The sequence below is a fragment of the Anthonomus grandis genome, chromosome 19 (genome assembly GCF_022605725.1).
Source record: "Anthonomus grandis grandis chromosome 19, icAntGran1.3, whole genome shotgun sequence".
Classification (NCBI taxonomy): Eukaryota; Metazoa; Arthropoda; class Insecta; order Coleoptera; family Curculionidae; genus Anthonomus; species Anthonomus grandis.
In genome coordinates, this window is record NC_065564.1 from 10,468,411 (window position 1) to 10,481,213 (window position 12,803).

A 12,803-nucleotide genomic window follows, 5' to 3' on the forward strand; every position below is an offset into this window, starting at 1 on the left:
AAAAAAATAATTATATCTCACTCTATTACTGTTATCTATTATTCGAATATAATTTAAATTTACTATTTCGCATATACAAGATAGCCAAATGATGTTTTTTTACGGTTTGAACACAACCAGAGTTAAGAAAATATAATAACTAATAGCGTTAGCGATTGTTCCGAATTAATTTTAATTCAATTTTTAGATATAATTTGATTAACTCTAAATATTTTTTTAAAATATTTTGATGTATTGTGTTTATTAAAAAAAATAGTCATATCTCACTCAATTACGGTTATCTATTATTCAAATTTATTTTTAAATTAATATTTAGGTTATACAAGATGACCCAAATGATCCTTTTTAAGTTTTAGACATAACCAGGGTTAAGAAAATAGATTAATTAATCATTATAGCATTGTCCGATTTGATTCCAATTTAATTTTTGAAGTTCATTTGATGTACTGTAAATTATTTTTAAAATTTTTCTGATGTATTGTTTTTAAAAAAAATAATCATATTTCACTCTATTACTGTTATCTATTATTCGAATATTATTTAAATTTACTATTTCGCATATACAAGATTGCCAAATGATGTTTTTTACGGTTTGAACACAACCAGAAATAAGAAAATATAATAACTAATAGCGTTAGCGATTGTTCCGATTTAATTTTAATTCAATTTTTAGATATAATTTGATTAACTCTAAATATTTTTTTTAAATATTTTGATGAATTTTGTTTAAAAAAAATAGTCATATCTCACTCAATTACGGTTATCTATTATACAAATTTATTTTAAAATTAATATTTAGGTTAAACAAGATGACTCAAATAATCCTTTTTAAGTTTTGAACATAACCAGGGTTAAGAAAATAGAACAATTAATCATTATAGCATTGTCCGATTTGTTTCCAATTTAATTTTTGATGTTCATTTGATGTACTGTAAATTATTTTTAAAATTTCTCTTATGAATTGTTTTTTAAAAAAATATTTATAGCTCACTCTATTACTGTTATCTATTATTCGAATATAATTTAAATTTACTATTTCGCATATACAAGATCGCCAAATGATGTTTTTTTATGGTTTGAACACAACCAGAATTAAGAAACTATAATAACTAATAGCGTTAGCGATTGTTCCGATTTAATTTTAATTTTATCTTTAGATATAATTTGATTAACTTTAAATAATTTTTTTAAATATTTTGATGTATTGTGTTTAAAAAAAATAGTAATATCTCACTCAATTACGGTTATCTATTATTCAAATTTATTTTAAAATTAATATTTCGGTTATGCAAGATGACCCAAATGATCCTTTTTAAGTATTGAACATAACCAGGGTTAAGAAAATAGAACAATTAATCATTATAGCTTTGTCCGATTGGATTCCAATTTAATTTTTGAAGTTCATTTGATGTACTGTAAATTATTTTTAATATTTTTCTTATGAATTGTTTTTTAAAAAAATATTTATAGCTCACTCTATTACTGTTATCTATTATTCGAATATAATTTAAATTTACTATTTCGCATATACAAGATAGTCAAATGATGTTTTTTGCGGTTTGAACACAACCAGAGTTAAGAAAATGTACTAACTAATAGCGTTGGCGATTGTTCCGATATGATGTCAATTTAATTTTTTGATATAATTTGTTTAACCCTAAATAATTTTTTAAAATATTTTGATGTATTGTGTTTAAAAAAAATAGTAATACCTCACTCAATTACGGTTATCTATTATTCAAATCTATTTTAAAATTAATATTTCGGTTATGCAAGATGACCCAAATGATCCTTTTTAAGTTTTGGACATAACCTGGGTTAAAAAAATAGAAAAATTAATCATTATAACATTGTCCGATTTGATTCCAAATTAATTTTTGAAGTTCATTTGATGTACTGTAAATTATTTTTAAAATTTTTCTGATGTATTGTTTAAAAAAAAATAATAATCATATTTCACTCTATTACTGTTATCTATTATTTGAATATAATTTAAATTTACTATTTCGCATATACAAGATCGCCAAATGATGTTTTTTTATGGTTTGAACACAACCAGAATTAAGAAACTATAATAACTAATAGCGTTAGCGATTGTTCCGATTTAATTTTAATTTTATTTTTAGATATAATTTGATTAACTCTAAATAATTTTTTAAAATATTTTTATGTATTGTGTTTATAAAAAATAGTCATATCTCACTCAATTACGGTTATCTATTATTCAATTTTATTTTACAGTTAATATTTAGGTTAAACAAGATGACTCAAATAATCCTTTTTAAGTTTTGGACATAACCAGGGTTAAGAAAATAAAACAATTAATCATTATAGCATTGTCTGATTGGATTCCAATTTAATTTTTGAAGTTCATTTGATGTACCGTAAATTATTTTTAAAATTTTTCTGATGTATTGTTTTTAAAAAAAATAATCATATTTTACTCTATTACTGTTATCTATTATTCGAATAATATTTAAATTTACTATTTCGCATATACAAGATCGCAAATGATGTTTTTTACGGTTTGAACACAACCAGAATTAAGAAAATATAATAACTAATAGCGTTAGCGATTGTTCCGATTTAATTTTAATTCAATTTTTAGATATAATTTGATTAACTCTAAATAATTTTTTAAAATATTTTGATGTATTGTGTTTATAAAAAATAGTCATATCTCACTCAATTACGGTTATCTATTATTCAAATTTATTTTTAAATTAATATTTCGGTTATGCAAGATGACCCAAATGATCCTTTTTAAGTTTTGGACATAACCAGGGTTAAGAAAATAGAACGGTTAATCATTATAGCTTTGTCCGATTGGATTCCAATTTAATTTTTAAAGTTCATTTGATGTACGGTAAATTATTTTTAATATTTTTCTTATAAATTGTTTTTTAAAAAAATAATTATATCTCACTCTATTACCGTTATCTATTAATATAATTTAAATTTACTATTTCGCATATACAAGATAGTCAGTCAAATGATGTTTTTTACGGTTTGAACACAACCAGAAATAAGAAAATATAATAACTAATAGCGTTAGCGATTGTTCCGATTTAATTTTAATTCAATTTGTAGATATAATTTGATTAACTCTAAATATTTTTTTAAAATTTTTCTGATGTATTATTTAAAAAAAAAAATAATCATATTTCACTCTATTACTGTTATCTATTATTCGAATATTATTTAAATTTACTATTTCGGATATACAAGATTGCCAAATGATGTTTTTTACGGTTTGAACACAACCAGAAATAAGAAAATATAATAACTAATAGCCTTAGCGATTGTTCCGATTTAATTTTAATTCAATTTTTAGATATAATTTGATTAACTCTAAATATTTTTTTTAAATATTTTGATGTATTTTGTTTAAAAAAAATAGTCATATCTCACTCAATTACGGTTATCTATTATACAAATTTATTTTAAAATTAATATTTAGGTTTAACAAGATGACTCAAATAATCCTTTTTAAGTTTTGAACATAACCAGGGTTAAGAAAATAGAACAATTAATCATTATAGCATTGTCCGATTTGTTTCCAATTTAATTTTTGAAGTTCATTTGATGTACTGTAAATTAATTTTTAAATTTCTCTTATGAATTGTTTTTTAAAAAAATATTTATAGCTCACTCTATTACTGTTATCTATTATTCGAATATAATTTAAATTTACTATTTCGCATATACAAGATAGTCAAATGATGTTTTCTGCGGTTTGAAGACAACCAGAGTTAAGAAAATGTAATAACTAATAGCGTTGGCGATTGTTCCGATATGATGTCAATTTAATTTTTTGATATAATTTGTTTAACCCTAAATAATTTTTTAAAATATTTTGATGTATTGTGTTTAAAAAAAATAGTAATACCTCACTCAATTACGGTTATCTTATATTCAAATCTATTTTAAAATTAATATTTCGGTTATGCAAGATGACCCAAATGATCCTTTTTAAGTTTTGGACATAACCTGGGTTAAAAAAATAAAACAATTAATCATTATAGCATTGTCCGATTTGATTCCAATTTAATTTTTGAAGTCCATTTGATGTACTGTAAATTATTTTTAAAATTTTTCTGATGTATTGTTTAAAAAAAAATAATCATATTTCACTCTATTACTGTTATCTATTATTCGAATGTAAGTTAAATTTACTATTTCGCATATACGAGATCGCCAAATTATGTTTTTTACGGTTTGAACACAATCAGAATTAAGAAAATATAATAACTAATAGCGTTAGCGATTGTTCCGATTTAATTTTAATTCAATTTTTAGATATAATTTGATTAACTCTAAATAATTTTTTAAAATATTTGGATGTATTGTGTTTATAAAAAATAGTCATATCTCACTCAATTACGGTTATCTATTATTCAAATTTATTTTAAATTTAATATTTAGGTTATACAAGATGACCCAAATGATCCTTTTTAAGTTTTAGATATAACCAGGGTTAAGAAAATAGAACAATTAATCATTATAGCATTGTCCGATTTGATTCCAATTTAATTTTTGAGGTACATTTGATGTACTGTAAATTATTTTTAAAATTTTTCTGATGTATTGTTTTTAAAAAAAAAATCGTATTTCACTCTATTACTGTTATCTATTATTCGAATATTATTTAAATTTAGTATTTCGCATATACAAGATCGCCAAATGATGTTTTTTACGGTTTGAACACAACCAGAATTAAGAAATTATAATAACTAATAGCGTTAGCGATTGTTCCGATTTAATTTTAATTCAATTTTTAGATATAATTTGATTACCTCTAAATAATTTTTTAAAATATTTTTATGTATTGTGTTTATAAAAAATAGTCATATCTCACTCAATTACGGTTATCTATTATTCAATTTTATTTTACAATTAATATTTAGGTTAAACAAGATGACTCAAATAATCCTTTTTAAGTTTTGGACATAACCAGGGTTAAGAAAATAAAACAATTAATCATTATAGCATTGTCTGATTGGATTCCAATTTAATTTTTGAAGTTCATTTGATGTACTGTAAATTATTTTTAAAATTTTTCTGATGTATTGTTTTTAAAAAAAATAATCATATTTTACTCTATTACTGTTATCTATTATTCGAATATTATTTAAATTTACTATTTCGCATATACAAGATCGCAAATGATGTTTTTTACGGTTTGAACACAACCAGAATTAAGAAAATATAATAACTAATAGCGTTAGCGATTGTTTCGATTTAATTTTAATTCAATTTTTAGATATAATTTGATTAACTCTAAATAATTTTTTAAAATATTTTGATGTATTGTGTTTATAAAAAATAGTCATATCTCACTCAATTACGGTTATCTATTATTCAAATTTATTTTTAAATTAATATTTCGGTTATGCAAGATGACCCAAATGATGTTTTTTTACGGTTTGAACACAACCAGAGTTAAGAAAATATAATCATAAGATCAAACGAACTTACCTGTAAGTGAAGTTCGATCTTGATTATATGAAGGCCTCATCGAAATAAATAAACAACACGTAGTATCTCCGCCTCTGGCTTAACACACAGATTTTAAAGCATATTCGATAAAAAAAACCCTAGCGCGCTCCCCTCTCCACGACTCGTCCCCGTTCAACCTAGTTATTTCAAAGTTACTGTTGCAACTAAGGGACTTTGTTTCTAGAAAAAGTTTGGGAAGAGGTGGGACTTATTTATTTCGATGAGGCCTTCATATAATCAAGATCGAACTTCACTTACAGGTAAGTTCGTTTGATCTTATGATTATACTCGGCCTCATCTCATAAATAAACAACACGTAGATGTTTAAAGTACAGTTGCAACAGTTTATTCCATCTAAGAAAACTTTTATTAATTAGATTTAACTAATAATATAAATTTTAACAGTCATCAACATTTCAAACGTAAAATTCAAACTTCATTATCGTTAGTAATAATTCGTATAATATATATCTACATTACTGCACACCAACCTTCTAAATTAAACAGGCAGAAGTAATACAAATAATATGTAATAAACACAGAACATTTAAATATTATAAACTTAGAAACTTATTATAAAGTGAATATATCTTATCAATTAGTTCAAAGACAAAATAGCATTCGCAAAATCTTTATTATTGTTGACCAAAGGTCTGTTGTAAAAATTTGCAAAGGTTTTGGAATTTTCAGACCACCCTGCAGCCCGTCTAATCGTATCGAAATTAACACCCTGTCGTGCTGCCGCAGATGTAGCCGCATGCCGTGTACTCTGTGGCTTAAAACGGTTTACGTCCACACCACTCTTTTTCAAAAAGCACTTAATCCATTTACCAATGGTTTGCGTAGTTGCTCTGTGGTGCGGCTTTTTAATGGAAATAAATAAATATTTACAACCACTCCTTAGAGTATCAGTTATTACCAAATAAGTTCTAAGACACCTGGCCACACAGACTATAGGCTCAGAGTTAAAAAATGGCAAAACTAAAAAGAGCTGACTTTTATTAAATCTCGATGTTTTAATCTTCCCTGGAATAGGAATTTCTATTTTGTCATCTTTAACACAAATGTTTGCTATTTCAATTAAACTTAGTGTCTGTAGTCTGTGCCCAGTAGCCAAGGCCAGCAAGGTTGCCAATTTTTTAGTAATGACTTCTAAAGATAATATTTCATTTTTATCAAGTGAACGAATGAAATTTAAGACAATTCCCGGATCCCATATGTTTTCATATTTTGGTAAAGGTTGCCTCACTCCAAAGACTCCTTTAAAAAATCTTTTAAGTCGGAAATCATTACCCAAAACAGGACCTGCTATTTGCCCTAAGGCTGCTCGATATGTATTCAAGGTTCCATAGGATGAACCCTTCTCAAAAAACAAGGTTAAAAATTCCAAAACCCTTTCTACAGATACCTCATATGGGTTAACATTTCGATTGCTGCAGAATTCCCACCATAACTTGAGTCCTGAAGTGTATTGCTTCAATGTGGAGAGGGAAATAGATGACAAACAAATGTTTATTGAACTCTCTGGAATATCTTGCCTTGATAGAGCTTCCCTGATAACCTCCCGGCCACCAGGGAAAGGTTTCTCCACATGGGGTGCGGAATTCTGCCAAAAGAAAGCAAGTTATAGTTGGGTTTTAATATTACTGGATCCGTTGTCAATAAGGAACAAAAAAGCGGGTACCAAGGTTGCGAGACCCAGAAGGGTGCAACCACAATACCCTCTGCTTCATCCTCAATTATCTTTTGGAGGACTTTTGAAATCATTGAAAATGGTGGAAACGCGTAAAAATCCAAACCACTCCAATCCAGTGTGAATGCATCCACCATAAAAGCTTCTGGATCTCGCATCCATGAAGTAAATCTGAAACACTTTTTATTCAATCGACTGGCAAATAAATCGATTTTTGGAACACCAAATTTCATAGTTATTAATTTAAACGAGTCTAAATTTAAACTCCACTCAGTTTCCTTATGAACTTGGCGAGAGGCCTTGTCCGCTTCAATATTATCTTTTGAATTAATATAGCTAGCAAATAAAAAGACATTTCTATTCTCACACCAAGACCATATTTGTTGAGTTATCTTATTAAGTTTTTTGAAACGAACACTGCCCATTCTATTAACACATGATAATGCTGTGGTGTTGTCAATTCTACATAGAATATGACAGTCTCTACAGCTTGATAAAAAACTCTGAAGCCCATACAACAAGGCCAAAAGCTCTAAACAATTGATATGTAAAAGTTTTTCAGATTCATTCCAGAACCCAGAAGCACTATTATTTCCACAAAAAACCCCCCATCCTGTCTTGGATGCATCAGTAAATATTTCAACCTTATAATTTTTAACACAAACTTCATTACATGCAATAGGAATATTTTCTTTAAACCAAGTTTAATCGTTAAGTAGTTTAGATGAAACTCTTATTTTTTGATCATAATTTCCTTTTGCCTTTTTAAGCGCTAAATATTTATGACGCTCTAGAAGTTTAGTGTGTCTAAAACCAAACTTTAAGGCTGGACAAGCGGAAATAATAGTGCCAATAAATCTTGCAAAAACTCTAATTGTACATACAGGAAGCTTCATAAAAATTTTTATTAATTTTAAAATATGGACTATTTTCTTTGAAGGCAAAGATATTATCATCTTGTTGGAGTCAAACTGAAAACCCAAAAATGTACAAGACGTAGTAGGTTCCAATACACACTTTTTATGATTTATTAAAAAACCTAGTCTAATGAGAATTTCAAGGGTTAAATTTAAATTATCTTTACATTGTTCAAATGATTTTCCTATTATGAGAAAATCATCTAAATACCCTATAATTAACACACCCCTCTCTCGTAAATATGCCAGTATTGGCTTTATAATTTTTGTAAAAACCAAGGATGCACAGCTTAAACCGAAGGGTAAACAATTATATTGATATAATGAACCCTGAAAAAAGAACCTCAAAAATTTTTTATGGTCTTCTTTTATAGGTACTAAATGATAGGCATCCTTAAGGTCTATCTTGCAAAAATAACAACCTCTAGTCATTAGGCGGGCAACCACTTTCCTATCTTCTAATTTAAAATGGGAATTTTTAACAAATTTGTTAAAGGATTTTAGATTTAAGATTAATCGGTTTGAACCATCTGGTTTTGGTACAATAAAAATCTTTGAAACAAATTGATTATCACACTTCAAGGCCCTGGAAATAGCTCCACTAACCGTTAATTCCTTTATTAAGGAATCTAAAATTTTTTCCTCGTTATTTGACCATTTGGTCTCCTTAGGAATTAAGGTTTGAATTGGATTTCCAATAAGAGGAATTTCCAGACCTTGAATATAGGAAATGATTTTCCTATGAACTGAAAGTTGGAGCCATTGTTCTACAAAAAACTTTAATCTACCACAAGGAAGCGTACACACCTGATGAGTTACCTCCTCTTGTCCAGTGGACGAGATCCTTGCAGTCTCTTGCCTTGGCTGGAAACTCTGTAGTATCGACTGTTCATTGATGTTGATGTCTGAGCCTTCAATTGAACTCTTTGTCCAGTCGCCCTCCTGGCTCTGTAACTCGGGGCTGGACGGTAAAAGTTTTCCTGCTGGGTTGAGGCTGAGGTTGAAGCCTTAGAACCCACAGGCCTTGTTCTAGCTTTTTGAGTTAACTTCTGAAGAGGCCTCAGTTGCTGTCCCGACTTCCTTAATTCTTTGGCTGCTCTAATTCTTCCCTCTAAGTCAGAACCAAATAACAGCCCTTCTTGGATAAGACTTTCTGTAAGAACCTCATTTAAATCCTTATTTAAAGTCAATTTAATAAGGTCCCTCCTTGAAATGGAATAAGTATAATGTAGGTCCGCTAAAATTCGGCCTACATCACTTAAACTTGCCATGTATTCTTTATTGCCCCCCCCCCCTCTTCTTTCACCATGTTGGATAATACTGAACCAACCAAAACCAAAGCAGCTCCAGCTTGCTGTTGGAACTGAACAAGCCTTTCATCTCTCTTAAGGACCGGCTCAGATATAGCGGCCTTCACCTCTGGGTTTATCTTAGGTGGCTCCAAATCTTTACAATTTTCGGGGGGCAGATATTTTTCCATTATATCCAGTTTATTGCTTGTGTCCCATCCATTAGTCAGAATATTAGACCAATGACTCGCTATGTCATTATGAATTGGAGCAGAAAACTCTTTTTTCCTTGCACCATCTTTGACCAGTATCGTTCTAACCTCCTCCCTCAACACTGGCATATCCTCTTGATCTCCTCTTGCCTGATCTAAAGAAAAACAACACAGTTTTCCTTATAAATCATGATGTATCTTAAAACAATAATAACTTATTAAAGTGGCCCCGTTCCTGATGATAACCTATATAGGCAAAATTTTTTTTTTTTTTTTAGAAAAATAAAATATTTAATAAATATTTTTCAAAGTAGCCCATTAATTTTACTAAATTTACATTTTAAAATTAGTCCAAGTATCAGTCAAATAACAAGCATACTATTAAGCTTACTATGAAGCATAATAAGCATCCTGATACTAGCTAGCCACAGCCTAACATCATTTCTTCTTTTCACTGCGCTCAAATAAGAGCAAGAGTATAGCCCTATATTGATTTTAATAAACAGGTATGTATATACCCATTTATCTAGAATCTACTATGAGATATTTGTCAGTTCACCTACTATGAGGTATTCAATTAATATTAATTTTTCCTACTATGAGGAATTAATATTAAACTAGGTTTTAAAAGGTATAACCTACTATGAGGTAAACCTGATACCTAACTGGAAAATCCCATTTAAGTAGCTTATCAGTTGTCATATTTATTGCTCATAGCAAAAAATAAATAGTTCTTTCGGAAAACCAAATAAGTATCCAATAAATTAAATATTTAAAACATTAAAGGCTTCAATACAGGAACACAGCTCAATAAGAGACAATTCAATACTTCCAATAGAAAAATTGATTAATAAAATGTATATAAATAAATATACACGTAAATCTTTTATTTACCTTGGACGACGTTTTGATTTATTTCCAATAAAACATTATTTCTTACGCCATCAGGCAAAGGTTGCTGCTTTTGCAGTCGATTTTTCTGGTTTTTGACGCCCCTTTCTCTAGAATCGCCTCTATCTGAATCTGATGAGGCAATGTCAATCAGGTCGACCGAATTTTTATCCGAATCCGAATTATTGTCGGTGGAGGACGGCGACCGGTGCCGCCGCTGGCTTCTCCGACTTAGTCGGCGATGAGTGCGACGACTGCGTGACCGAGAACGATCGATCGATCTCGAGGATGATGAAGCGGACGACGGGGAAAAATGGCGGCGACTGCGTTTTGATTTACGCTGTTGGCGTTGATTCTTTTCCACTTTATCCATCCTTTCTCCCAGCTTTTTCAGTAATCCTAACACCTCATCACCTTCTTCTCGTTTTCTTTTAGACGACATGATAGAATACAACCTTCATACACAAAACTCCGATTTCGCTAAGAAAAATGAAAAGAATCACGAACACATCCTGCGTGCTTCGCACAGAAATGAAAACTAGGTTGAACGGGGACGAGTCGTGGAGAGGGGAGCGCGCTAGGGTTTTTTTTATCGAATATGCTTTAAAATCTGTGTGTTAAGCCAGAGGCGGAGATACTACGTGTTGTTTATTTATGAGATGAGGCCGAGTATAATAACTAATAGCGTTAGCGATTGTTCCGATTTAATTTTAATTCAATTTTTAGATATAATTTGATTACCTCTAAATAATTTTTTTAAATATTTTGATGTATTGTGTTTATAAAAAATAGTCATATCTCACTCAATTACGGTTATCTATTATTCAAATTTATTTTAAATTTAATATTTAGGTTAAACAAGATGACTCAAATAATCCTTTTTAAGTTTTGGACATAACCAGGATTAAGAAAATAAAACAATTAATCATTATAGCATTTTCCGATTGGATTTCAATTTAATTTTTGAAGTTCATTTGATGTACTGTAAATTATTTTTAAAATTTTTCTTATGAATTGCTTTTTAAAAAAATAATTATAGCTCACTCTATTACTGTTATCTATTATTCGAATATAATTTAAATTTACTATTTCGCATATACAAGATAGTCAAATGATGTTTTTTGCGGTTTAAACACAACCAGAGTTGAGAAAATGTAATAACTAATAGCGTTGGCGATTGTTCCGATATTATGTCAATTTAATTTTTTGATATAATTTGATTAACTCTAAATATTTTTTAAAAAAATTTATATGTATTGTGTTTAAAAAAAATAGTCAAATCTCACTCAATTACGGTTATCTATTATTTAAATTAATTTTAAAATTAATATTTAGGTTAAACAAGATGACTCAAATAATCCTTTTTAAGTTTTGAACATAACCAGGGTTAAGAAAATCGAACAATTAATCATTATAGCATTTTCCGATTTGTTTCCAATTTAATTTTTGAAGTTCATTTGATGTACTGTAAATTATATTTAAAATTTCTCTTATAAATTGTTTTTTAAAAAAATAATTATAGCTCACTCTATTACTGTTATCTATTATTCGAATATAATTTAAATTTACTATTTCGCATATACAAGATAGTCAAATGATGTTTTTTGCGGTTTAAAGACAACCAGAGTTGAGAAAATGTAATAACTAATAGCGTTGGCGATTGTTCCGATATTATGTCAATTTAATTTTTTGATATAATTTGATTAACTCTAAATATTTTTTTAAAAAATTTATATGTATTGTGTTTAAAAAAAATAGTCAAATCTCACTCAATTACGGTTATCTATTATTTAAATTTATTTTAAAATTAATATTTAGGTTAAACAAGATGACTCAAATAATCCTTTTTAAGTTTTGGACATAACCAGGGTTAAGAAAATAGAACAATTAATCATTATAGCATTGTCCGATTTGTTTTCAATTTAATTTTTGAAGTTCATTTGATGTACTGTAAATTATTTTTAAAATTTCTCTTATGAATTGTTTTAAAAAAAAAAAATTTATTATTATTATATTATATTACTCACTCTATTACTGTTATCTATTATTCGAATATAATTTAAATTTACTATTTCGCATATACAAGATAGTCAAATGATGTTTTTTGCGGTTTAAACACAACCAGAGTTGAGAAAATGTAATAACTAATAGCGTTGGCGATTGTTCCGATATTATGTCAATTTAATTTTTTGATATAATTTGATTAACTCTAAATATTTTTTAAAAAAATTTATATGTATTGTGTTTAAAAAAAATAGTCAAATCTCACTCAATTACGGTTATCTATTATTTAAATTTATTT

General features: G+C 28.0%; 2 protein-coding genes across 2 annotated transcripts; both read right to left on the reverse strand.

Annotated features, from left to right (window-relative positions):
- Positions 1 to 5,662: 5,662 nt before the first annotated feature.
- LOC126747195 (uncharacterized) lies at positions 5,663 to 9,277 on the reverse strand. The gene is made up of 3 exons (XM_050455697.1): positions 9,241 to 9,277; positions 8,917 to 9,116; positions 5,663 to 7,105 (listed from the first exon to the last, which is right to left on the reverse strand). The coding sequence occupies exons 1-3, from the start codon at positions 9,275 to 9,277 to the stop codon at positions 6,098 to 6,100; spliced, it is 1,245 nt and encodes a 414-aa protein (XP_050311654.1). The 3' UTR covers positions 5,663 to 6,097.
- LOC126747509 (uncharacterized) lies at positions 9,179 to 11,050 on the reverse strand. The gene is made up of 2 exons (XM_050456197.1): positions 10,505 to 11,050; positions 9,179 to 9,765 (listed from the first exon to the last, which is right to left on the reverse strand). Exons 1-2 carry the CDS (start codon positions 10,941 to 10,943, stop codon positions 9,368 to 9,370), a joined length of 837 nt encoding a protein of 278 aa, XP_050312154.1. The 5' UTR covers positions 10,944 to 11,050; the 3' UTR covers positions 9,179 to 9,367.
- Between the last annotated feature and the right edge of the window lie 1,753 nt (positions 11,051 to 12,803).

Coding starts and splice junctions, on each gene's coding strand:
- LOC126747195 (XM_050455697.1), bottom strand. CDS start 9,277: ATGAGGTTCTTACAGAAAGTCTTATCCAAGAAGGGCT. Junction 9,117..9,240: donor AGTCTTATCCAAGAAGGGCT/GTTATTTGGTTC, acceptor GTGGGTTCTAAG/GCTTCAACCTCAGCCTCAAC. Junction 7,106..8,916: donor AAGAGGAGGTAACTCATCAG/GTGTGTACGCTT, acceptor TTCTTTTGGCAG/AATTCCGCACCCCATGTGGA.
- LOC126747509 (XM_050456197.1), bottom strand. CDS start 10,943: ATGTCGTCTAAAAGAAAACGAGAAGAAGGTGATGAGGTGTTAGGATTA. Junction 9,766..10,504: donor AAATCAAAACGTCGTCCAAG/GTAAATAAAAGA, acceptor GTTTTTCTTTAG/ATCAGGCAAGAGGAGATCAA.